Source organism: Lates calcarifer, linkage group LG3, assembly GCF_001640805.2.
Source record: "Lates calcarifer isolate ASB-BC8 linkage group LG3, TLL_Latcal_v3, whole genome shotgun sequence".
Lineage (NCBI taxonomy): Eukaryota > Metazoa > Chordata > Actinopteri > Centropomidae > Lates > Lates calcarifer.
Genome location: NC_066835.1, coordinates 21338512 through 21365315, shown reverse-complemented (window position 1 = coordinate 21365315; position 26804 = coordinate 21338512). Strand labels below are relative to the sequence as shown.

Below are 26804 nucleotides of genomic sequence, written 5' to 3'. Positions count from 1 at the left end.
CTTCCAACATTCAAATGCAATTTTCACACCACAAAATGTTGATTTTCAAATGAAAAAGCCTGGTGAAAAAGAAAAATGTCTGGACCTGGTGGTACTTTAAGTTATGTAACAGCTGTATTTGTAAGCAGAAGGAGTTATGGTACTTTTACCAGATAAAAGGGCTGAAGTGCACAGTTTTAAAAGCCAGTGTGTAACCCAGACACACTGGTTCACTGAGTGATGCAAGTTCAATACAAGTGGTTAAGTGTTTTGAAATGACTTCAATCTACCAAGGAGGTAGTAATTAGAACGAAGACATTAAAATGTGAGTTTTTAGGTAAAAGATGGGAGTCATGTAGAGAGGTATGATGGGAAACAGCAGTAATTCAGAGTCGATGCATCAGTTAGAAGAGCTGACTCAGGGGACAGTCCTAGTGTAAACATGATTAAAACTTTGTTAATTATTATCCCAAGAGTCAATGACTATTTTTAATCTCATTATAATTTGGCACACTGCATTTCTGAGGAGTTTCCTTTGTTTGAACAGAAGCACCATCTGCTGCTGCTTAGACACACTGAACCTGTAATAAGCAACTGATGCTTCAAACTTTCAGGTCCAGAAATGAACGATATTTAAAAAATCCAGTACAAGGACAGTGTTTCAATGGACAGTTGTTAGAAATGCTGATACTGAGGAGTCTCTTATCAAACCTTACTCTCTCTCCTGGGTCTTATTATTAGCAACATACAATGCAGAAATCGTTTAGCCTTCAGGTTTCTAGGTTTCAGCCCGTGCTCACCACCATTTTTTAGCTCTTTGGCTCATTTCAGCTCATTACTGCTTCACATTTTCCTCAGAGGTGCAGTCGCCATTTGCATCTACTGGTGAGTTTTACCAAGCTACAGCAGGGTACAGTCTGTTACCTGTGGTTTGACCTGGCTGTGTGTCACCCAGAAAATAGTCAACCAATCAGAAGACAGACTCAGAGACAGACACATAACACCCTATTTATACTACAGCCTATAAAACTATATTGAGATGTTTTCTGGAAATTAAGACCAAAAATATATCTTCTTATGGATATCAAAACTTCAAATAAAACACAGGAGACCTTAACACCTAAACCTGGATTTGGATTCAACAGTCTTTTTCTAAAAGCAGCACAGACCCATGCTCTGTGACACTCACTGCTGATGTACAATAATAACCCAAACACAGAGCTATCTGGGCTGCAGAATTTTATTTCTTTGAAGCTACATTTTCAATTTCAAACCCCAATAATGTCTGTTTCAGTCTAGTGGTTACAGGTAATGACAAATAGCCTGTTTTAGTTCATCAGTCTAAAAGACTGCAGTATATCCCAGCCCACCTGGATTCACCATGATTTAGATAGGCAGCTGTTGGAAACATATCTGGTGTCCTGATCCACATTCACTCAGGATTTAGTTGGGGAGACTGTTTAAATTGATGCCAAATGTATTTATGAGGAGCTCTGCTATGATGTGCATCATCACCATTTACTGTCTCCTCTCCTGTCAAAGTGACACAGGAGCAACAGCAGATTTACACTTTCATAGTGGATTTTAATTGGACTCAGTGGGACAGCCTGTCCAGCTGGGACAGAGAGACAAATAACAATTCCACATCATTAATAATCACAAAAATAAGTTGATATGGATTAAATTGTGGCACAGCCTGAGGAAACAGATGGGTTCAGTAGGAAATACAGTCATGATACTATATTCACATTCTCATTTTTATGCATTCCTCTTTTTACTGAGGAACTCTGACTGGTTCAGAGAAAGCTTAGGAGATTGTTTCTGCACTAAAATGTTTGCATTTCCATCTTGCTTCTTGAAACTCATTTAAAATCACTTTCCATGCTTCAAAGAACATGGAAATTGTGATGGAGCTCCAGCCAATATTTCAACACCACACATCAACAGATCTGTTTTTCCCCCTTGTCTTAAAAGGCCACATCACAGCCAAGTGACACAAATCTATGAGCTTATTAGACTCTATCACCTGAGGGAAATAACAGGTGACTAATGCGAATGAATAGTTGTTCTCTTTCACCAGTGTTTTTGGGAATAAATGTCCCAGCAGACAATCCTACAGTGTGATAAGGTTATACGCCCTCCTTTTCCCGACATGATGAGGTGTCCTCAGACAGCATCGATAGCCAGTTCAAAACCAAACCAACCTCCAGAGCATCATTAGTGAGAACAATGTATTAGCAGTGTGACACTTCAGACAAATTACTGCACAGAGTAAACAACTTGTTACTACTCATAAACCTCTCATTGTATTTATGGAGTGTGAAGAACATGGAGCTGGGAGTTTTAATGATGTAAACTTTCTGAGTGAGCTGGCAGCGCTGCTTTTGAACCTTTTCTTGCTCCTGGGTCTGAACTACCATTGGCTGCAGGTCTGATCTCACTCCTATTTTTAGTTATTAAGCAGTTAAAATGAGAAGAACATGGTCAGATTTTATTAGATAAATAATAACTGCTCAACAAATCTGAGAGCAACAGTAGCATTATGCTTAAAACAAGGTCATGAGTCTGACAATGCTAAGTGAGTGCAACACTAAATCAGTGAAGTACTCTTAACTGTGGCTTAACACCGCTAAATGGAGCACAACCTTTATTAATGTTCAGTTACATGTGTTTGACAAGTCAAAATATCTGCTGTGACAAAGCTCTGTAACTGAGTCTTCCCTTGGGCTGACGTACTGCGGTAAGCGTATTCCGTCACTTCCGGTTACCGGTGTTTGGAGATCGTCGTTTGGTGTATACCTGTCTCAGACTAGATACTTTCTTTTTACCGACACTACTTCTGTGACTCTATCACCAATTTAATCTGCACTTTCACAGTAACAGTAGTTGCTAAATCACCAACTTTCTCCACTTTCTGTGTGGTACTTTATCGAGTCACGCTATCTTCTGCTACTGATTTAGCTGAACTCTCAGCCATGGCCTCTCGCTCTCCTTCTCCCTCTCCTGCCTTCTCTTGCTCTGCGTGTCAGATGTTCAGTTACTCCTCTGCCTCGTTTAATGATAATGGTATGTGTAATAAATGTAGTCTGTTTTCTGTGCTCGAGGCGAGGCTTAGTGAATTAGAGTCCCGGCTCCGCACCATGGAAACTAATTCAGCAGCTAGTGCTAAACAGCCCCCCGTAGCCGGTGCGGAGCAGCCTAGCATAGCTCCTGTTAGCATTCCCCCGGCAGTTCCCGAGCAGCCGGGAAAGCAGGCTAGCTGGGTGACTGTTCGTAAGGACAGGCGTAGCCGTAAGCAGAAGCCCACTGCTGACCACCACCCAGTTCACGTTTCTAACAGATACTCCCCGCTCAGCGACACACCCGCTGAGGAGCCAACTCTGGTGATTGGCGACTCCATTTTGCGGAACGTGAAGATAGCGACTCCAGCGACCATAGTTAAATGTATTCCCGGGGCCAGAGCGGGCGACATTGAATCTTATTTAAAGCTGCTGACTAAGGATAAGCGTAGATACAATAAAACTGTTATTCACGTCGGCGCTAATGACACCCGACTACGCCAGTCGGAGGTCACTAAAGTTAATATTGACTCGGTGTGTACACTTGCAAAGACCATGTCGGACACCGTAGTTTTCTCTGGTCCCCTGCCCAATCTGACCAGTGATGACATGTATAGCCGCATGTCTTCACTCAACCGCTGGCTGTCGAGGTGGTGTCCAGAAAACGATGTGGGCTTTATAGATCATTGGAAGAGTTTCTGGGGGAGACCTGGTCTGGTTAGGAGAGACGGCATTCATCCCACTTTTGATGGAGCATCTCTCATATCTAGAAATCTGACAGAGTTTATTAGGAAACCAAAGCCCTGACAATCCAGAGTTCAGGCCAGGAGACAGAGCTGCAGTCTTACACGCTTCTCTGTGCCTCCTTTAGAGCAGTCACCCCTCCATTACCCCATAGAGACTGTGTCTGCCCCCCGACCATTTAAATTAACTAAATCGAAGATCAACAAAAGAGGAGTTAGTCACAATAATCTAATAAAAATCAGCACATCCACCTCAAATGTACAGCAAAATAAAATAATTAAATGCGGATTACTCAATATCAGATCTCTCTCATCCAAAGCTGTACTAGTAAATGATTTGATATCAGATCACCATCTTGATCTATTCTGTCTGACTGAAACCTGGCTGTGTCAGGATGAGTATGTTAGCCTGAATGAATCAACCCCCCCCAGTCATATTAATACTCACATTCCCAGAGACACTGGCCGTGGAGGTGGAGTCGCAGCCATTTTCAACTCCACTTTATTAATTAACCCTAAACCTAAACTCAGTTATAATTCATTTGAAAGTCTTGTTCTTAGTCTGTCCCACCCAAGGTGGAAAACATTAAAGCCAATTCTATTTGTTGTAGTGTACCGTCCTCCTGGTCCATACTCTGATTTCTTATCTGAATTTTCAGAGTTCCTGTCGAGTTTGGTTCTTAAAACAGATAAAGTTATTATTGTAGGCGACTTCAATATTCATGTTGATGTCAACAATGACAGCCTTAGCTCTGCTTTTTCCTCTTTACTAGACTGTATTGGCTTCTCTCAGTGTGTAAATAAACCCACTCACTGTTTCAGTCACACTCTCGACCTTGTTTTAGCTTATGGTATTGACATTGAACATGTAACAGTCTTCCCACAGAATCCCATTCTATCAGACCACTTCTTAATCACTTTCGACTTCATATTGCTGGATTATGTATTATCAGCAAAAAACATCCTGACTAGAAATATTTCCGATAATGCAGTAGTTAAATTCAAGGAAATGATTCCCACTAACTTAGGTCCAGTGCCTCATCTTAATTTTCCAGAAGCTACTCCCTCCCAGCTTGATCATCTTGTAGACAGTGTTGCAGACTCATTACGTACCACTTTAGATTCCATCGTCCCCCTAAAAATGAAAACAATAAAGAGAAAGAGGCAAGCTCCATGGTTCAACTCCCAAACCCGTACACTGAAACAAACAGCACGTAGGCTTGAAAGAGTGTGGCGTTCCACCAAACTGGAAGAATCCCACTTAGCTTGGCAGGATAGTGTCAAAAGATATAAAAAGGCCCTCTGTAATGCAAGAAGTGCCTATTACTCATCATTAATAGAGGATAATAAGAACAACCCCAGGTTTCTCTTCAGCACTGTAGCCAGGCTGACAGAGAGTCACAGCTCTATAGATCCACGCATCCCTATAACCCTCAGTAGCAATGATTTTATGAACTTTTTTAATGATAAAATCTCTACCATTAGAGGTAAAATTAATCACATCCTGCCTTCAATCAGTACAGATTTATGCCATAACACAGGATCCATAGAGTCAGCTGCAAAACCTAACCTTGACTCCTTTTCTACCATCGACTTAGCCCAGCTCACATCAATTATCTCAGCATCTAAACCTTCAACCTGTCTCTTAGACCCCATCCCAACTAGGCTGCTTAAGGAAGCTCTGCCCTTAATTTGCAGTCCTGTATTAGATATGTTAAATCTGTCCTTGTTAACAGGTTATGTTCCGCAGTCGTATAAAACAGCTGTAATCAAACCTCTTCTAAAAAAGCCCACTCTAGATCCAGATGTATTAACCAACTACAGACCTATATCTAACCTCCCCTTTCTTTCTAAGATCCTGGAGAAAGCAGTTGCAAAACAGTTGTGCGACTTTCTACAGGACAATAGTTTATTTGAGGTTTTTCAGTCAGGATTTAGGCTGTATCACAGCACAGAGACAGCACTTGTAAAAGTTACGAACGACCTCCTGATAGCATCAGACAACGGACTTGTTTCTGTACTTGTCTTGTTAGATCTCAGTGCTGCTTTTGATACAATTGACCATCACATCCTTTTACAGAGACTGGAGCACTTTATTGGCATTAAAGGAACGGCACTAAACTGGTTTAAGTCCTATCTATCTGATAGGCTTCAGTTTGTACATGTTAACAACTACTCCTCCATGTACACAAAAGTTAGACTTGGAGTTCCACAAGGGTCAGTGCTTGGACCAATCCTCTTCACTCTGTATATGCTTCCCTTGGGCAATATTATCAGGAAACACTCCATAAATTTCCATTGTTATGCAGATGATACACAGCTTTATCTGTCAATGGAACCTAATGAAACCAATCATCTAGCCAAACTCCAAGCTTGTCTTAGGGACATTAAAATCTGGATGACAAGCAACTTCTTACTACTAAACTCAGATAAAACTGAAATCATTATAATTGGTCCTGAACACATCAGAAACAAACTTTCTAATGATGTAGCTCCACTAGACGGCATTGCCCTGGCTCCCAGCTCCACTGTAAAGAATCTGGGAGTCACCTTTGATCAGGATTTGTCCTTTAACTTACACATAAAACAAACTTCTAGGACTGCCTTTTTTCATCTGCGTAACATCTCCAAAATTAGACATTTTCTGTCCCAAAAAGATGCAGAAAAACTAGTCCATGCATTTGTTACTTCTAGGCTGGACTACTGTAATTCATTATTATCAGGCTGCCCCAACAAGTCTCTAAAGACTCTGCAGCTGATTCAAAATGCTGCAGCACGACTACTGACAGGAACTAGGAAAAGAGATCACATTTCTCCTGTGTTAGCCTCTCTACATTGGCTCCCAGTCAAATCTAGAGTAGAATTCAAAATCCTCCTCCTCACATACAAAGCCCTTAATGGTCAGGCTCCATCTTACCTTAAAGATCTCATAGTCCCCTACAATCCCACCAGGACTCTGCGCTCCCAAAATGCTGGTTTACTGGTGGTTCCCAGAGTTTCCAAGAGTAGAATGGGAGGCAGAGCCTTCAGTTATCAGGCTCCCCTACTGTGGAACCTTCTCCCAGTTTCGGTCCGGGAGGCAGACACCCTCTGTACCTTTAAGAGTAGGCTTAAAACTTTCCTCTTTGATAAAGCTTATAGTTAGGGTTGGCTCAGGCTTGAACCATCCCTTAGTTATGCTGCTATAGGCCTAGACTGCCGGGAGATCTCCCATGATGCACTGAGCTCCTCTCTCTCTCTCTCTCTCTCTCTCTCTCTCTCTCTCTCTCTCTCTCCACCTCTCTCCACTCAATATGGATTCATATCCCATGTTACATGTTACTAACTCAGTATCTCCCCTTTCCTGTAGTATTGTGCTCTTCCGTCTCTCTCTCCTCTTCTGTCTCTTTCTGCAGGTATTTCTGCCTCTGGAGCTGTAGAGTCTGATCTGTGATGACAAGTCTCCTGCTGCTCCTACAACTCCACTCAACACCTGCTGCTAGAATTAGAAATGACTTATACTGCTATTAGTTGTATTGCTGTGTTAGCAGTTAATACTTTAATTATCACTACTATCACTACTACTGTTGTATTACTGGCCTCATCTTACATCTGATATGGAACCTGTGTTATGCTATGTTCTTCTTTCGCTATTCCCTACCCCCTCTCCCTCCTCTCCCCCTCTCTCTCCTTCTTAACCCAACCGGTCGAGGCAGATGGCCGCCCACCCTGAGTCCGGTTCTGCTCGAGGTTTCTGCCTCTTAAAAGGAAGTTTTTCCTTGCCACTGTCGCCTAGTGCTTGCTCTTGGTGGGATTTGTTGGGTCTCTCTCTGTAAATACCTATTTTAAAGAGTATGGTCTAGACCTGCTCTATATGAAAAGTGCCTTGAGATGACTGTTGTTGTGATATGGCGCTATATAAATAAAATTGAATTGAATTTAACTGGCCTTTACAACATGCTGAGCAATCACAACTTAATGTGACAGCTTTCACATTCCCACCGAGCATCTCTCTAGTTCGCAAACAGCGTTAAATGTCTGAAACTCAGATATAATGTTTTAATGAGCCTGCAGTGTAGCTCGGTGTCAGACTAACTCACTGAGCTGAAAATGTTTCCCATCCCTACAGTAAATGCTTCCGATTCCCACTGTTTCTCCGTGGCATTTAGCTCATTAGTAGGAAAAGTAATAGGGAGAGTCTGGGCTGCAGACAGTTGCTTATTAGCGAAGACTTTCGGAGACAAACTCGTCCTAACACTGCTGATGTCTAATGAACAGTCTGCAGAGAGAGAGGTGATGCTCTGTGTCAGACTCTGTCTCACTTATTAACACACTCCACCCTCATATTTACATCTCAGCTTAAACAATTAAACTGACTATTTACTGACAGAGGAAACCAAATCAGGCTACATCCACACTAATACCTTTTAGTGTTAATACACGTCTGCTGCTACATTTACGCCTGGTGTCCACACTCACTCCTTCCGTTTTCAAACACAGTTTTAAAATGTATTTTGGGATTTAAATTTAAATTGAGAAGATTTGAGCTACAGGATCATGTGATTGCTCATGGAAGTGAGTTCCCAAAGCTGATAAACTGATATTCCAAAATTTTATGAAATTCGTAGCAAAACAGAATTTTACTTTACAATTTTACTCCCAGTGTTAAGACTGAATAATTGGGATCATGAAAGTCTATGAAAAATAATGAGGATGTTAAATTACACTGTGATACATCCCTGTAAAACTGAAAATGACTTGTTTGGGTCAAACTGTCTCAAGAGGAGCTGGACTCTCTCTGCTGCCAGGCTGACGTGAACTGTTTTTACAAGATACAAAAAATTAACCAGCATGAAGACATTTCTGTGACCTTTAAAACCTCTAAGACACTCACCAGGATTATTACCAGTCATTTCCAACAGCTGTTGAAGAGGAGTGGGGGAGAGGGAGATAATACTGTCTTTGTGAAAATGCCTCTCACAACCAAAGGCCAAACTCTTGTCTTTTCTATGGGATATTTCTTTGATAATAAGGATTTTTAATTAGTAAATCAGGTTTCTATAGTTTTCAAATACTTTCCATACCTGTGCAGAGACCACAGAGGACACATTCCAGTACAAAACCTCTTACACAACAGTCACTCTAAAGAAATGTTTGCCAACAACTGGGTGTGGACCCAACGCTGGGTCTCAGGCAGATTAAAACCAGTGTCTGAAATGTTCTTTTACAACAAGAAAACTGTCCTTTTTGCTCAAAACTACAGATGAAGGAACGCTCCAAATACATTCCTGAATCCTTGTTATTGAATAAAATGTTGTCTAATGGGTGATTAAATTAGCTGCCTAAAAATCAGCTTACACATCAGCTTACATAATACCCCAGAAAAACAGTTTGTGTGCACAGGGCTAATGAGAGCAGAGTGTTACACTGCAAAGTGATGAGGAGCTGGTCTGAAACTCTTTGAAGTCTTAGCAGTGTCAGCACTCCAGCATTATCTGACCGTACTGACAAAAGGAGGGGGGACAGTATGGGATACTGCAGAGACGAGGAGGACAGTAAACGCACCATTAAATACTGACTGAGCTGACTCCAGGTGGTCTCTGTGCTGAGGTTAAAACAATATCTACAAGTCCAGCATCTACTCCAGGTCTTACAGCTCTTAAAATCCAAGCTGAAAATGTTTTAACATCCCAACTTCATTTGCACTTTTTTCCCAAGCATACAACATGAAGAGTTCACCAGACACCAGAGAATATTACTCAGATCTTTCTGTTCTTGATTCAGCTGATTTTACTATTTCAGTCCCAAGATGAGTCACTCCAGTTTTGGTTTGGCTCACGTGGAGACAATTATGTTCCTTTCAAGCAAACAGAAAATACCCTCTGATGACTAAGAGAGGAACTGATCACACACACTGCACACATGTGCACACACTGCACTGCCTGTTCGTGACGGTCCACACACTGCAGAAAAATGAAAACAATGACTGAGACTCCAAATACGCACCAAACAGACACTGCTGTGTTTACACTGGCGTAGATCTGTGTCAGTGCTGACTATTTTAAATAAGGGTGGAGTCAGTAAAACTTTACAGTCACAAAACAACACTTCTGTTTCGGCTGCAGGTTTGCAAGTGCTGAATAACAGCAGTCACTTTGATGAGTGATGCAACTGTTCAAAGATGGAGGAAAATCAAACTGTGAAATAAAATACTGAAGTGGAAAATTATACTTCTTGGTCAGATAAGAAAATTATGGCATCTTCATGAAAATATTCAAATCAGAATTACCACAGGGAAACTCTGGGAACACTGGGATTTTTATGACAGCCTGAAAAATTACACAAGTGAGTGAAAGACGAAACAAGTACTGATGTCTTACATCAGCCAAGGTCCTTTCAAAGGCTGCTTTCCAGTTGGACATGTCTGTGTGCTGCTTGTTAAATAGGATCACAGGTGGGGAAACACATTGAATGGAAAGCAGGTGGCATATAACAAGGTAAATATGATGCTGAATCTGTCAGCAGCAGGTGCTGAAGATGCTGTGGCACCACATCTTGTTGAGGATGAGTCAAACAATTACTGAACTAGAATTAAGAAATATATGAAAGGTAAAAGTTGTAAACATGTTGGACCACAGTCTGCAGCCAATGCTGATCATCAGCCTGAACGATTTATTAGTCAGGCTGTAATGAAAACCACTAACAAGTTTGTGACGCTCTCTGAAGCACACCCAAACTAATTTAGCTTTGGTGTTGTGGCCCCGCCTCACCTGAATCACTACTTATTACACGTACAGGTGCATGTGTTACACCTGGTTGATTCTCAGTCTTTAGTCTTAAATCTGAAGTCAAAGATCTGATGGGTTACATGTTAAAAGTCTATAAAAAGAGGAATTTGCTCTTTGGAAAAGGTGACACACCTTTGCCACTGTTGTTGCAGTTCCTACATTGGCCACTAGGTGCTACCCAAAAATATCATTTTACAGACAGTTACTTTATAAATCAGCCAATCATTTCATTCAGGTGTGGCTTCATACATGCTTCTGAGAGCCAACAGTCTGCCGGTTTTCATTCATCTGTGAAGTCACCTGCTGAGGTGAGGTGACGGCCCCTGACTAAGTTACTTTTAGTCTTTCATTTGCACCTGCACTTCTGCTGCAGTGCACATCAGTGTAATATAGGGGCGGGAAACGTTGGGGCATGGCCTGTACAGATAACCTCTGACCTCTCATTCAGTCTCAGAGCTTCTTGTGGAAGCTGTCGACCTTTGACCTGCGCTGTTTCTCTCACTTACCTTGAGCAATGGCTATGGACTCGAAACTCTGCAGCTCCTTCAGTAAACACGCCCTCTCCTTGGGCTGGAGACGGTAAATAAACTCCTTGGCTCTCTTGGGGGAGTTGAGCGGCTCCCTCGGCTCGTTCCTCCCGTGTGTGCCCATCCAGCAGCTCGGCGTGTGTCGCCCTATCCCCGGCAGCCTGGGCGCCACCACCAGCACCGCCGCCGCCGGTGGTGGTGCCAGCTTCAGTCCCGGCGGTAACTTCTGTGCCGCCGGTCGGAGAGCTCTCTGAAGGCAAAGCTTGAGCATTGTGGCAAAAATAAATAACCAGTCCACTCTGTAAAACGTAAAAACTGCTTGTCTTAACGGTTATTTGAGCGCCCACCTCCCCGTCGCCGTCTCCCCGCTCCGACTACGCTGGCGCTCGGGCAGAAGTTGAGTCTCGCTCGGTCTTACTAGCTAGATTCGTCTTCAGTGGGAAAGAAACCGACGAGTTTTGACGACCGTTTCTCTAAAACTCGGGTTAACTTCCAAACAGCTGCACATATCCTTTCTTCGTGCTGTCCACCGCCCAAACCGTCTCATGATCTTTAGAGACTCGGCGGTCAGGAGTTAAGCACATGAAGTTCAAGCTAAAGCCGAGCGACAACTAAGCAGCGACAAGCTAACGGAACTCAAATGCGAACTTCCGGTGGCGGTTTTCAAAATAAAACAAGCTGGTTTCGCTCATACCTTTTCATATTAAAGTCACTGACAAAAACATGAGTTCAGTGGTGGAGGAAGTATTTAGATGGCTTAATTGAGAGACCGACTCGTCTTTTTAAACAGAAAATGCTGACAATTGACTGTTACCTGCTTCTCAAGTGTGGGGATTTGTGAGTTTCTCAATTTATTATTATAGTAAACTCAACATCTTCAGGTTTTTGATTATTGATCAGACAAAATAATTACTTGAGCTTCGGGGAATAATAAATTTCATTTTAAATCACAACAGTTGCAGTTTTATTAGAAACTAAGTGCTAAGTAACTAGTTAAGTAGACTAAGTAAAGATTCAGCTAAACATATTCTCTCTGCTTAAAACTATAACCTGAGAAATTATTCTTAATTCAAAATGCTGAAATGGCGCCACCTACTGATCCAGGAACTCAACTGCATCTCCACATTCTGAAGCGTTTGCTTCAAGTGTATGATCCTGTTACACTATGGATATACTGAATAAAGTTATGTATGCTGGATGAAGTAATTTAAAGGTGATGTCAGTGAGATCTGAGATACAACCCAAAATCAATATCAAAGATGATTTTATTTACATAAATCTCTTTTTAAAACAAAAGGCAAAATGAACAGCTTTTACCTTTTAAAAAGCTTCCAGAACAATCAACCTATTAATCAAAGTCCTTCATTGCTGACACATGTCAAAAAGCACAGCTTTCTAATCAAATTCGACCCCATCTCTTTCTCATTAAACATAATGTATTCCTTGCAGCTTATTTTCTGCGACCAGTAATTACAACAGTAATGAACACGAGTTTGTAGTCAAACCCTTAAGACGTTCAGGCTGTGGAAGTCTAAACAGTGTAATACTCAAGGAGTTGTGCTTGAAAGCTTTTTCATACAAATTCACAATGAAGATCTCTGTAGTCGCTGAGGGACACGTATTGGCCGAGCTGTACCGTCGAGAAAGACGAAGACATGACTCCTAAAAATTTTCTGAGGCTTCATTTCGTGCCAGTAGTTAAAGATTTTGGATCAGTGTTCAGTAGGACATCTGCTGCTGGAAAACAGAACTGAGCGACTGCATCTCGTGGCTCAACATTACAACAAATACCACAGACTGTATGAAATGACAGTGTCTTTGCAACCTCAGATATAGTCAGAGGTTTATTACATTGAAAACTGTCTTTTCTGCAGCTCCTTCCGTTTTTTATTTCAAGGCCTGGAAAATTTTCAATGTATTGAAAGTACTCTTCCAGCCCTGCAGCAGGACCCTGAGACTAGAAGCACAGTTTGAGCCTTCAGAAAGGTGCAGTCGTCGTGGTTTGTTGCCCTGGTTGGACAGAACGAGAAAGCTCCAGTCTGTGCCAGTGATTAGAAACAAAAAAAAGTGCATTTACTGAATGACAACTGTTCTTACAAAATGACTAACAACTGACATGTAAAGCAATTTATGGTACTTTTTTTTCCTTTTGAAAGAAATGCAAGTACATAAAGTCCGTGGTAGACAAAACAACTGGCACGTTTTCATACAGTATTTCTGTGACATTTACCAAGAAGCGTCAAGAAATAATCATTTAACCAAATACATTTTTTGGGAATACAGCTCTCCAAATGTGGCTTCCAATACAACTCCATACCAGCACTCTTATTACAAACAACAATTTCTGGGTCTGAAAACAAGAATTTAACCAAACTAAATACTGATTTCTGTGAAGAGAAATGTGGAAAGTAAGATTATTGGAAAAAAAAAAATCTGAAAACAAATGTTTCTCTGATCCTAAGGGACAAAGTGTGCACGTGTTTGTTTTATTATATGTACAATAACGTACACAAATGTAAGCAAGGTCACACAAGGGACCAGTAGTAAGTAATGATAGAGGTATATCAGTGATTACAGTAGCAAGTCACTTTTTAATCAGACACACCTCATGTTTTTCTCTGGTAGGTGCAGAGTTGATAGAAAACTGCTTCACTCTCCTGCCTTCATCCTCTCTCTCTGGACACGTTCATAAATACTCTGAGTTTGTTAAGGACAAAAATGTTGAACCAATGAGCCACAAATTTGAGCTGTGATGGATCTGCAGGTCAGGGTTTGACAGCACCCAAGGTCAGTTTAGTAAGATGAAAAGTCTGAGAGCAAGAAGTAGAGGCAATAAGTTCAACTACACATAACTCCACTCATGCATGACAACAAAAGTAACCCAGCTGAAGCCTGTTAGCCAAACATTATTGATGAGGAATATTCTCAAATATTTAGGAATCCCTCAAAACAGCTGGAGAAAGCAGTGACAGCAGGTTTTACGCTCAAATTTTACACCCTTCTTCAATCCTGACTTGCAGATTGATTTAAGCTTGAATTTGGTTAGTCGCTCCACATTTTTGTCGTTAATAAACTAACACACTGCAGCGTATACACTGCACAAGAACATAAACTGCATCTTTAAGACATCGTCTAAGCACATTACACGTCGGCAGGCACACACGCACAGTTCCACGCACACACAGATACACATTAGGGCTGCACAAGTGACAAAATCTAAACAAAGTTGTGATGTGACTGTAGCCCCTTCTCTTGTTTCAGAGGGAAAAACAAGGCAGATTTGTGCTGTGCAGAATCTCCAAGCTGCAGAAAATCTGATCTTAACTCTCTTAACTAACTGATGTGTATCAGGTTTGAGGCATTGAGAAATAAATTGCATACAGACAACTGTTTCCACATGGCAAGATTTCAATCAGGATCTCCAATACTTTTGGGATAAACTAAAAAAAAAAAAAAAGGAATAGTATGACTTTTTGGTCTACATCATCCAGCCCCAAAACACACGCACGCACACACACACACAGTCCACACACAGACTGAGAGCAGCAGTTACTCTTTCCACAAGCCCTTATAGAGTAAAACCCAAACTCAAAATCAAACATAAAGAAACTAACAAGAAAAAAAGAGAGTGACATCCCTGACATTTTTCAAAAACAAATTAAGATGCTGAAGTTGTGTCTTATAATTCTTTTTAACTTAAATATAATAAAGATATATGTATTTTTCTCTATAGATCTTCTCTTGTCAGTCCTCAGTGGAGTCAGTGTCATCATTGATATAGTCTTCTTCTATTGGCGTGCTGCCATTTTGAGTCCCCCACTCATCTTCGTCATACTCTATGCTGTCGTTGTCCTCCAGCAGCTCGTTGTTGAGCTCCCCCGGTCCTCCTGCGGCCTGTGCGCCGGCTGCCACACCATCGACCGGCAGCTCAGCAGGTGGCTGTCCATGCTGGTTTTCCCCCGGTGCCAGCGGGGCTGCGGCAGCGGCGTCCTGCGGCGCTGCGTAGCCCCCGTTGTTGTTAGAGAAGGCGGCTCTGTCTCGGCTCTCCTCCTCAACGTAAACTCTCTGGTGGCACATGGGGCACGTGTCCTGGATGTAGAGCCACTTCCTCAGGCACAGCGCGTGGAAATAGTGGTGGCAGGGCGTGATGCGGGCTGAGGTGGCAAACTCCTGGTAACAGATGGCACACACGTCCTCAATGTCCCTCAGCTGGTCCCCGCGCATCTCCGGCAGGGAGTTGATTTTCTTTACGGCTGTGCGGCGGTTGATGAAGGTCTTCCAGCCGTTCTTTGCCTGCAGGTAGATGTTGAAGTAGGCGTGCAGACACATCATGCAGGCACGAATCTTGCTGCCCGACTCAAACATCATGGTGTAGGCCCCGTTTCCGAACATTATGACACCGAACAGGAACTCGATGATGTTGCCTGTGGAGCGTACATAGTAGACATAGTCGTCCAGCTTCTCCCACAGGACGTTGGAGAAGCCGTCAGCCATGAAGAGGCCATAGACCGTCAGTGACACCACCACCTGGAGCGAGGGAGGGGAGGGGAGCAAGTTAGATATAATGTGTAAAGGACAGTACCAACCAATCAGTGGGTGGACCCAAAAAGCTGCATGCCCATGCCCATAGGATAAATTCTCCATTCTCACCTTGAGGCAGAGCTCCACACAGAAGGCGGTGACGGCGAAGAGCCAGGTGTTGAGGGCATAGTGGTGCCAGAGGGCGTAGCTGAGTGCCACGGGGAGCACAAAGAGCGCCAGGGACACCAGCAGGACTGGGAAATGGCGGCGAAAAGAGGAGACGTGGGAAGCGCTGAGGGACATCAGGACGGGGTCGGTCATCCCGTGGATGAAGTGCAGGATGGCCGTCAGCAGAAGGCACATGTTCCGGCTCAGACGAACCTTTGGATCAATGTGAGAGAGGTTCTCAGCTACTGATCATTATGTAACTGCTCAGTAACATGCCCAAAATATAAAAGCAATACAGCAAATGTTCTTTCTTATGTATCAATAATTCAAATTTGTTAATGGTTGTTTGGAGAGCACAGAAAGTCAATGATCCCTTTCTACATCAGCTCATTAAATCTAACACACTGAGTAATGTGTCTCTGCAGCTGCAGAGGTGGAAGTGAGAATCCTGCAGTGATATACCAGGCGTTCCTCTGGGTCCAGGCTGCTGAGGCCAGTCTGCAGAGCCAGGATGAAGAACAGAACAGGAGCCACGAAGCCTAATCGCTTGTCCTCCTCCTCTGTTGAACCTGAAGAGACCAGACGAGACAAAACGCTGGACTTAAGGCACATTTTTACAGCCAGTGTGCACAGCAGATAATAAAAGTGTGTACACGTATGCAACACACACGCTCAGTCGTACCTATGAAGGCCAGGATGCTGAGGCCGAGGTAGTGAGCGACGGAGGAGATGACGGCGCTCATCCCCAGCACGGTGAGAGTGGAGTCACAGCCGGAGATGATCAGGTTACTCGTCAGATCCCAAAACACGTCCCAGCTCAGCAGGTAACCCTGAAAACAGCACACAGTGCAAGTTACTCCCTGCAACAACAAAAAACTCCCTTCACTCAGACAATGCAAATTTTTGGGGTGAGGCACCAATGCCACAAGATTTCAGCATCAGATCTGCCTCCCCAACAAGAAAACAGAAAAGTTTTTGCTCTTCTTTTTGCAAATGTAACATAAATTACCATTATTATCCACATCAATGAATGGCGATATCTGTAAAGAAACACTTTTGATGCAAAGCTAAATGTGGTTGTTTTAGAAGAAGAATTATGACCACAGTTTGTACTGAGTGTAACATTTCTACTTGTCAGTTCTTGTTCCGTTTCTGAATCACCTCCAACACACAGCAGTGTTAGCATCTCTGTGTTGAACTTTCCTTTTTATCAGCAAACACACACACTGTTATGACATATACATCAGCTGTATATGTCATCACTTCTCAGCTGTGTGTAACAAGGACTCCTGGACCCTGATAAGCAGCAGAAACTGAAGATGGATTAAAAATGATCAATTAGTTTAAGCTTCTTTGCTACTGTGGCAGCAGGAGAGACAGTGTTTGCTACAGCTCTCTTGCAGCACAAGAGTTGTGCTTTTAGAAAACAACTTACAACCACATACAAGGACTAATGTTCACTACCTCCAAGCAAAAAACAAAAAACAAAAAAGATATTCAAAGGGTTTGTAAATGAAATGTGCATTTAATACTTTTGCAAATGAAATGGATAAAGCCTGATAAAAACTGGTAATGATTTTACCTGTGAGTCGGAGCTCCCATCGGTGGCACCGCCTGTGGCATCACCACTCTCCCTCCTGACCGCCCGCACCACATAGACCAGGATCAGCGCCTGGGCAGTGACCCGGGTCAGCCAGAACACCCGCAACACATCAGGGAACCTGATCCTCTTCCACGTGTCCTCTAGCAGCAGCTGAAGTCCGTAGATCCTGTACATGTGCCGTATGAGCAGGTAGACGTACCGACACGAATAGTAGAACCATTTGAGCCTCATGGCCAGGCACACGGCCGTGTTGAGAGCCAGCGCCAGGCCCGAGAACACGGCCACCAGCTGCCTGACGTCAGCAGGCAGCTCAATCATCAGCCCCCACAGAGGGATCATGATGTCCAGCACCACCAGCGCAGCAAACACCGACTGGAGGTTGAGCAGGAACACATAGCCCACGCCAAAAACAAGCTGGACCGCAGCCATGCCCAGCCACAGCGTTGGCCCGTTTCTGGGCAGCAACCTAAACCCCAACGCCGCTTTGTAGTAGGCGCTGTAAAAGTCTATGTGGGAAGTGGCGTAGTAGTTGATGAGGACCGCCGCCATGCCAAGGAGAACAGCAAAGAAGAGAGTGTAGAACTTGAACAAGGCTTTCTGGGAGAGCAGCAGCACCACACTGGAGATGAGGACACCTGGGACACAACACAGACACCGTTAGCAAAACTGACAATAAACTGGTGGGAAGACCTGGAAAATGAACAGAGGACAATTAGCTGCATGTAGCTTACAAGTTTGTCTGATAAGAAGCTCCCTATAATCAGAAATCTGTTTATGTGTTGTGGATTTTCAGGTGAGGGATGTGAACATGGTTTTGCTGTCCACAATACAAATAGGACTATTTCAGCACAGCAGAAAACAGCATTTTAATGGATGACTACTAAATTAGAAGAAGCAAAACAAAACCTAACATCATGTAATGAACGGAGTAGGAGATCACAGGCATTAAAGCAGATATATGGTAGTTATAGTTAAGTTAGTATACTGGAGTAAATTAGCTCATCATCACCTGACTCTTTCCATATGCCTTGTATACGCTGTCATCTTGACCTTAGGCCCCTTACAATGATTACTTGTAACTAAGATTTGGTCAAGGACAATGTTAACACTGTATCAGCTCTGTTAAGAGCTCATTGACTAAGTGGCTTCAGGGCACTGAACTTTGTAAATAATCACTGTGGATGTCTGGTCACATTTTGGATTGTACAGCTTTTAGAACATCTTGTTTTTAGATTAATTCCAGGTAAACATGGCCTTACGCTGGATTCATGTGCTGGTACTAAACATACAGAAGAGTGGGTTGAAGAAACATGAGACTCCACTTGGCCCCTTGCCTCTCCAGACTCTTGGCTAACAGCAAGGGGACTTTGAAAATGTCTGAGCCGTACAAAGGTCTACAAACTGTACGAACAGAGAGTTATGTAACCTACTTGTTGTTTATCAGTGTACAGTGTTTTCTGCAAATGACTGAACACTGCACAGACAGAAGATTTATCAGTTCTACTCTTTGTGGGAGGAATAAAAACAGCTGTCCGAGGTGTAGACTAGTTTAAAGCACTAAAAACATTAAGCTATGCATGTGAAATAAGGAGTTTAAATTAAAGTGAAAGTGCATCAGGTTGGACAAAATGCAAATTAGGTGAATTAATTGTTTTTGCCAGTGTTGACTGAAATAAAACTCAACTGCTAATTTATCATATGGTAAGGTTTAAGTATAAAGTTTAGTTTAAACGAATTAGAAGTAAAACCTCACCATCTGTTGATTAAAAACCCACTGTACTCAATAGAATAAACATAACTTTATGCCATAAGATCATCAATACTCAATAAATATAAGACCAACTGATTTCCTTAATCCTCAAACATCTAAATTAGTCAGCTTGGGCTTTGGGAAACTGTGATGTTGCATTTTTCTGAAGGGATCAACAATAATCAAGAATAAAGTGAAAATTATCGTTAGCTCCAGCCCTACTGGATTTTATTTCAATATTAATTTTGTTCTATAGCTGCAGGATACTATTAGATCATCATCGAATAATCTGTACAATCTCTACAGTGATATTAGATGAAGAAAGGCAGCAAATTTTCTCTTCTGAGAGGCTGAAATCTGCAAGTATTTGACTTTTTCCCACTGTTTTTGCTTGAAAAATGACAAATTATTACTGGATTACCAAAATAGTTACAGGTCATATTTATGTCGAATGTCTGATCGATTAATCAACTAATAGTTTCTGCTCTGTTTTGTTCATATCCCCCATGCATGCTGGGCAAAGCTACGGGGGAAAAAGAAGAATATATTGACAGGTAGACTGACAGGCTGCTGAAATGTCCCCCAGAGTTCGTCTGAGGACACCCGCTGGTTACTGACGGGGGACACCGACACCGACGCAAACACCGGTGACAAGGTTAGCTATGCGGTTAGCTCGGAGTTTAGTGACTCCAGACTGAATCAGGTTTGAGGCAAACTACTCAGCTACTGTGTCAGACAGATCTGACTTGTATTGATGTTGCTGCCGGGAGCTAAATCGGCTTTAGTCGGTCTGAGAGGTGACAGAGCCCCACACGGCGTAGGGCAGCTAGCTGCCAGGTCGCTGGCTGTTGCTGACACAAACAAGAGGCTCCTGTTCTGGACTCTAAAACTTTAGCATGCTTACCCATGACTCTAACCAACACCTTCCCCATCGCCCCGGCCCATCCCGAACCAGGGTCATAGTAAGAGTTAAAAATGGCGTCGATAATAAAGATACAGGGAACTCGCAGAGCCACATCCAGCACCGCCAAGGCCTGCTGGCCTAACCGGGCTTGAGTGGACGCCATACGGCTTCAGTAGGGGCGGCTACAGTCCTGGGGAGCCCCGACTATCCATGTAACATTAAAACGGGTTGAGGTCCTCCTGCAGCCGCCTCTCGTCTTCGGTTTCGCTTTGCCTGACGTTTATTTGATAGCTGGGGACCTGCAACCGTCCGCCATGTCCGCCCAGCTCAACCTCCTGTTGCTGCTTCTTCTTCTTCTGTTTAACGTCGGGCTGCTCCCGTCCCGGATGTTACCGACCCACCAACCGTTTCACTTCAGGGCTCTCCTGAGACCCTCCGCAGTCCGCTATCAGAAAATATGTCCAGGTATATGAGGACCGACCACTTGCTAACGCTTCGGTTGCTTTGGGGAGACCGCAGAAGTTGCTAGGCTGTTCCGACGTATCGTGATGTCACTTCCGGCGTCAGAGGGTGTGGCCGTTGACGTTGCACGTTTCACAAAAAACTCGGTATTTACACAAAAAAATATTATAATGTTTTTTATATTTTACATCCAGTGGTGGAAAGTAACTAAGTATTATTTTACTGGTACTGCACTTCAGTACAGTTTTAGTGTATATTTACATTTTCTGCTACTTTATATTTCTTCACTATTTCTTCTTTCTTCACACAGACATAAATGTCTAACCCTAACATACATATCTACATATATAAAGAGCCCACACTGACATTTTTGGAAATTACATGTAAATACTCACTGTACTTCTTAAGTTATAACTGTCGTACTTATTATTATCACATATGAATATTCACAGACATAAATATCCTTATGTTGAAATCTATGTAAAACCATATAAAATAATAAATTTACACATGCAATAAAAATCGCAAATCAGTTTATTTTGTGTTGACTGAATAATCCATTAACTGACAAACTGTGATTCTGTATTTTAGAGGACTGATTACCAGGTTTATTTGACTTTTCAAATTAGGCACGGGGGGGAGTTTTAACTCTGGACCCATCATTCACACACACACACACACACACACACACACATTCATCAGGTCGAAAAGTAAAATAAGGCCTCATCAGTCGGTCTTGTGAAGATTTAATCTGATCTGTCATCAGCTCGAGCTGAAGAAGACTCTGATGGTGTTGTTGTAGATGGTGTTAGCCAGCTCCTGTGGGTCCTCTTCCCTCGCTGCTGCCATCACCTCTAAAACTTGTCTGGTGGAGACATATAAATAGTAAAATGTGTCACAGTTCATTCATTTTCTGTCTGCCTTTGCCATGTTACTAACTCTCCTGTCACTTAAGACCCTGCCACTCCCTCCTGCCCTGCAGTAACCCCTTCTCGCCTTCCACTCACCTGACTCCCCTGCACCCCTACTCAACTAAATCCTAATTCCCAGATCGATTCTTAGTGTATCTGACTTTGCCTGTTACGTATACATTAGGTCATGGTGGGTTTAACAACACAGATGTTTACTCTGCTGTTTAAACTGTTTAATTTATCCAAAGAGCTCTACAAAGATTTTACCCTCTCGCTTCAGCCCGACATTACTCACATGATGTGACAGGGCTCATTCCTGTCTTTTAGACAGTGCCCCGCCTCCCATTTCTTCTTTGTGGGAAATGTAGTTTTAATATATTTGGAGCCTGCGTGAGTGTTCTTCACACCACACCACGGAGCATCTGGGAGGGAAAGAGCAGGTATTAGATCATAAATAAATTCCATACAACAGTGTAATAACCACACTAACAACAACAATGTGACACAAAACATTTAGACTTTTTTTTATTTCATGTGATAATAAAACATTTTACCTCAGCTTCACTGAGGTGCTGAAAACTTTAAATCTAAATCTAATCTAAATGTTTGTCTTTTTTGTGTTAACAACAAGGTTTCAACATTTTGTCAAATATCTTTTTTTTAAATCACAATAAACTGGCTGCAGCTCACCTGTTTCTATCATGAGCCTCTCAGAGGGAATGGACTTCATAGCTTCAATATTGGCCTCAGTTTTCAAAGAACTGAAAAACAAAAATGACAAAAAACACAGTTTAAGTTGTAGCATCTTTTCTGTGTAGCTTTAAAAATGAAATGATCTTTAATCTGTTTCAAACTGAGTTGGCAGAGCGCAGCCACAGCTCTATTATGTGACAAGAAATTTGACCTAAGGAATGTATTGGGGTGTGTAAAGGTAGATGCAGAGTTGCAAGGCTTTAACACAAAGATCTGACTTTGTAAACAAAGTTTGCACAGGACAGATGTTTTGAAGTTGTAATGAACAAAAATAACAAAAAACCTCCCAAAAAATCACGTTTCAAAATCCTCTCACCATCCATTTATTCCAATATAAAGGTCCAGGTCAATGAGCGCAGCAGCGTCCTCTGCTGTCCCATCAAATGAGTGGACCTGAGAGAAAAAATGAAAGGTTTGATTTCCCATCATTTCTTTACTGTACACTTTCTACCAAACTGTGGACTCTGTCCTAAAGCAAATGTCCTCACCACTCCTCCAACACACCGGTCTCGATTTCTCTTCATGATGTCTGTTGAAACACAGACAGAGAAACAGTAAAATGCTTTGTTTAAAAAGAAGTCCTTTCATGAACCAGACCAGGTCTTTGGTACATTAACAGACCAATGAACTCTTGATGGGAGTTTCTGCAGTGGAGGAACATGGGCAGCTTGGTCTCCTCTGCCAGGTCAAACTGCTTCTCAAAGTATCTGCGACAGACAGAAGAGAAAACAGGCTGAAAGGTTAAGAGTATATAATGTTCAATAAAGGGTATAAAGTTCAGTTTTTATGGACTAACTTACTTGAGCTGAGTGTCTTTTGGGCAAAACTCCAACCTGTCAAAATCTGGAACAAGGAGAAAAGACACACAACACATTATAGTATCAACATGCCATTAAACAGTGAAATACTCAGTGTTATTTCTGTTTACAGTTTTTTTTGCATACGTCTGCACAAATGCACCATCACTAACAGTACACACCCAGCCCACACTCTCCGATGGCCACCACCTTTCCTCTGTGGGCTGCTGCCAGCTCCCTCAGCCCAGAGAAGTACTGGGATTCTCCGTTCTGCTCAAACTCGCTGCAGCGGGTGGGATGGCAGCCGACCGTGCAGTAGAACTCCTCTGTAAGAGGAGGGAGAGTGTTTAACAAATCAACCGAAAACCATTTAGTCATGTGTCACTGTCATCAGTACCTCTGCTCTCAGCTAGTCTCAGGGCCTCCCTGCTGTCTTCAAGGCTTCCTCCTGTGATCATAAACTGTAGAAAGCAGCAGATGTTACATATTAAAGAAGGTTTGAATGGCTTTTTCCCCAATAATGAGACATACACAGATACTTATCTTACCTTTTCAACTCCAGTTTTAAGAGCTCTGTCAATGATCTGATTGAAGTCATCTGTTGAGAAAACACAGCAGGTTTCAGACAAACTTCACCTCAACAGCCCAGAAAAGAAAAAAAAACAACTGAAGAAGTTACGAACCATCGTGTTTCTGCTTCCCTCTGTACAGTCCTCTGAACATGGGATCTGTCAGGTTCACACCGATATCTGGACACAGAGAGGTTACTAAACATTTTCTTGTCCTATACACTGTTGACATGCTGGAACTGATAACACGTTCTCCTGTGATATTGGTGCCAACATAACTAAGACAGACAGGGTTTGCCAAATCACATGTTTTCACCTCCACCTTCATGACTTTATTTGGATTCTACAAACACAGGACCTGCTGCTGACAGTAGTATCAGCTGTGATCAGGAGTGATGAACTGCTGTAAACTAAGAACAACCCGCCTGACATCTCCCTGCACAGCTGCAAACCTCTGTGACTGCTCTGTTGTCATTTTCAGCAGAGCTAACTCATTAGCTCCCATGCTAACTAAACATGCAGGCTGACCTGTTTACAACAAACACCAGCAGGCACTGACCCCTGGCGGCCTCTACCTTCCTGTTGTGTGTTTTCTAATCATAAAACACAGGTGTCTTACCAATGAATTTGTGCTGAGCCATGGTAGTAAGAGCAATGCTTCTAAAAAGAACCACACATGCAGCTCTCACCAACCCCATAATGCTACAATACCGTAATTACTGTAGCAGAGAGCAGTCACTTTTAGATATATAGATTAGATATACAATTTTATGCAAATTAGTCTAAAGAATACTCGTCGAATCGATTTTTTGTCTGATCTAGAGTCCACCGCGTACACTGGGTGCCCACAATTTTTGCAAATTGCAATTTAATTAAAACGGCAAAAAAAACAGATTAAATATGTTTGCGCAACATATAGGCGTTTTACGGTCGCAACGTCGGAACGCCACATAGTCCCAGAATCCTCTGCGCTGGCCGGCGAGAAGGTGACAGGGGACGGTGAAAATGGCGTCCGCCTATCTCACCCACCAGCAGAAAGTGTTGCGGCTTTACAAGAAATCACTGAGACACCTCGAGTCATGGTGCATCTTTAGGTAAGAGGAGCCGTCTGCGTTCAAATACAATGATGAAAAGTGAAAAAATAAATAAATAAAGACGTCGCTGCTGCAGCACGGTCTGTTCGCTAAGCTAACCGCTAGGCTAACTGCTAGCCAGGTCACTCATTCCTAAAGTCGGCTTGTTCCACTGCAAAACACATATTTTCCTTTGTTCATCCACTTTTAATCCATTCATGAATATAATCAGGATCCTGCCAAGTCCAAATCAGTTCATTTTGAATAATATTTTTGGTCAGATAATACACATTTGCAGATGTTGGCGCCAGCTAGCGTCGAAGTCAGTGAATAATCAAAATAAAGCAAAATCTGAATCTGACTCTTACTTCACGGTCTGATAAATGTGAATGAATGTACCTGAAAATATAGTCTCATACACGTATACATCGTATTACTCAGTTAAGTGAAGGCACCTAACATATTCTCAGCACTTTTAACACTTGTGTGAGAGTTTGCTGAAGTTATAACACTTGGTTATCAGGATAATAATGAATTCAGATTCAGTCTATTAACTGTGCAAGATTCACATCAAGGAAAGACAACTGCTTATATTAAATGGTCTTATAACATTAGAAATAAGATAACACTTGTTAAACAGTTATATAAAAGAAAACCTCAATTAGACTCTGGACTTACGACGCCATGTTTGATATATGAGTTTGAAAACACATAACTACATTCACTAACATTTTTAATATAAGTTTTGTTACTAAAGACCTGTGACCGAGATTGAGATTGGTATTTTACAGGTATTTCATGTGATTTATCTGTGACCACATGAACAGCACTCAGCTCTGAGCTGTCTGGTGTGACTTAACTTTAATAGTTGCTGTCTTTTTTCCTTTTCCATCACAGAGACAAATACCGGTTCTATGCCTGCATGCTGCGGGCTCGCTTCGATGAGAACAAGAATGAGAAGGACATGGTGAAGGCCACCATGTTGCTGAAGGCGGGAGAGGAGGAGTTCTGGACCAACCAGCATCCCCAGCCCTACATCTTCCCCGACTCTCCTGGAGGGACCTCCTACGAGAGATATGAGTGCTACAAGGTGAGGCAGAGTGCTGTTTTTACAACATGGAGTTTCCATATAATTTTCTTTCATCTCCCTGACATTGCTGTGAAAAAGTGTATATACTTCCTGTGTTTTTGTACAATTTGTGTATAGCTGTGATTATATAGAATGATTATATCGACTTATTTGGAATTAAAGATGTGAAAATGCTGACAGTTGTAATGTTACATGCTGATGAAGCTCCTGCGCTCTTGTTTTGTTCCTGTAGGCCCCAGAGTGGCTCCTGGAACACTGGCACCCCTCGGAGAAGGCCATGTACCCTGACTACTTTGCCAAGAGGGAGCAGTGGAAGAAACTGAGAATGCAGAGCTGGGACAAAGAGGTGGGCTGGGCTGCATACAACAAGAATGTATTACATACCACCTGTACAGTTACAAGGCAACAAATCTGTCTGCAGCCTTTATGACTGAAAGCATTTTTTAGAAGTCCACCAGGTGGTGCCAAAGGTGAACTGTTGGACTGTTTTACCCTTTCAGCTCCCGGTTGTTGTTAAAATAGAGATACACGTCATGTAGAAGTTAGGATTCACTGCCATTCCTGTTAGTATTGTTTGGGATAAATCTCCTGTCTGGTTCCAGGTCGCCCAGCTGGAGGCTGAGACTCCCCCCGGAGGCCCCAGGACTGAAGCCCTCCCTCCTGCTCGCAAGGAGGGCGACCTCCCTCCTCTGTGGTGGCAGTTCGTCACCCGCCCCAGGGAGCGCCCCACATAAACACCCTCCACCTCCTGGGGATGGTTATCCACCCCACCCCAGTCTGAGGGGAAACTATCCCAACCACACAACAGCAGCACGAAGACCATCTGACCTCTTAGTGAATGACCACCTGTGTGTAAAAGGATGTTATCAGAGTCATGTCTGAGGAGATTCACCTGCACAGGCTGCAGCCTGCCTGAATCACAGTGACTCTTCAGTGGTCTGTTTTAGGTTGGTGACTTTGAAAAATCCTGTAGATGTATTAATACCTTTAACTGTTCCAATAAATGTGTAATTGAAATTAAATGTGTGTGTGTCTTTGTTGTGTACAATGAGACACACTGCTTTCTGCGAAGCCACGTTAAACTGCGGCTGATGTCTAATTTTACATTCATTTGATCTGAACACCTTT

The 26804-nt window shown here is 42.6% G+C and overlaps 4 protein-coding genes across 4 annotated transcripts in view; 1 reads left to right on the top strand and 3 right to left on the bottom strand.

Annotated features, from left to right (window-relative positions):
* tmem65 (transmembrane protein 65) overlaps positions 1-11710 on the bottom strand; it is a 31146-nt gene extending 19436 nt beyond the window's left edge. The window contains exon 1 of the mRNA XM_018683020.2: positions 11055-11710. Coding sequence (XP_018538536.1) covers positions 11055-11346 — 292 coding nt within the window. The 5' untranslated portion in view covers positions 11347-11710. The remainder of the gene's footprint in view (positions 1-11054) is intronic.
* A 612-nt stretch (positions 11711-12322) lies between these two features.
* Positions 12323-20592, bottom strand: rnf139 (ring finger protein 139). Its single transcript, XM_018683016.2, has 6 exons — positions 20022-20592; positions 17347-18002; positions 16447-16594; positions 16227-16333; positions 15726-15977; positions 12323-15602 (listed from the first exon to the last, which is right to left on the bottom strand). The coding sequence occupies exons 1-6, from the start codon at positions 20182-20184 to the stop codon at positions 14820-14822; spliced, it is 2109 nt and encodes a 702-aa protein (XP_018538532.1). The 5' UTR covers positions 20185-20592; the 3' UTR covers positions 12323-14819.
* Positions 20593-20999: 407 nt separating this feature from the next.
* Positions 21000-24240, bottom strand: tatdn1 (TatD DNase domain containing 1). Its single transcript, XM_018683014.2, has 12 exons — positions 24133-24240; positions 23628-23693; positions 23493-23542; positions 23342-23405; positions 23127-23270; positions 22948-22990; positions 22769-22854; positions 22636-22676; positions 22464-22540; positions 22085-22155; positions 21690-21816; positions 21000-21348 (listed from the first exon to the last, which is right to left on the bottom strand). Exons 1-12 carry the CDS (start codon positions 24209-24211, stop codon positions 21246-21248), a joined length of 951 nt encoding a protein of 316 aa, XP_018538530.1. The 5' UTR covers positions 24212-24240; the 3' UTR covers positions 21000-21245.
* A 208-nt stretch (positions 24241-24448) lies between these two features.
* Positions 24449-26698, top strand: ndufb9 (NADH:ubiquinone oxidoreductase subunit B9). Its single transcript, XM_018683015.2, has 4 exons — positions 24449-24607; positions 25484-25676; positions 25909-26022; positions 26279-26698. The coding sequence occupies exons 1-4, from the start codon at positions 24519-24521 to the stop codon at positions 26408-26410; spliced, it is 528 nt and encodes a 175-aa protein (XP_018538531.1). The 5' UTR covers positions 24449-24518; the 3' UTR covers positions 26411-26698.
* Positions 26699-26804: the final 106 nt, after the last annotated feature.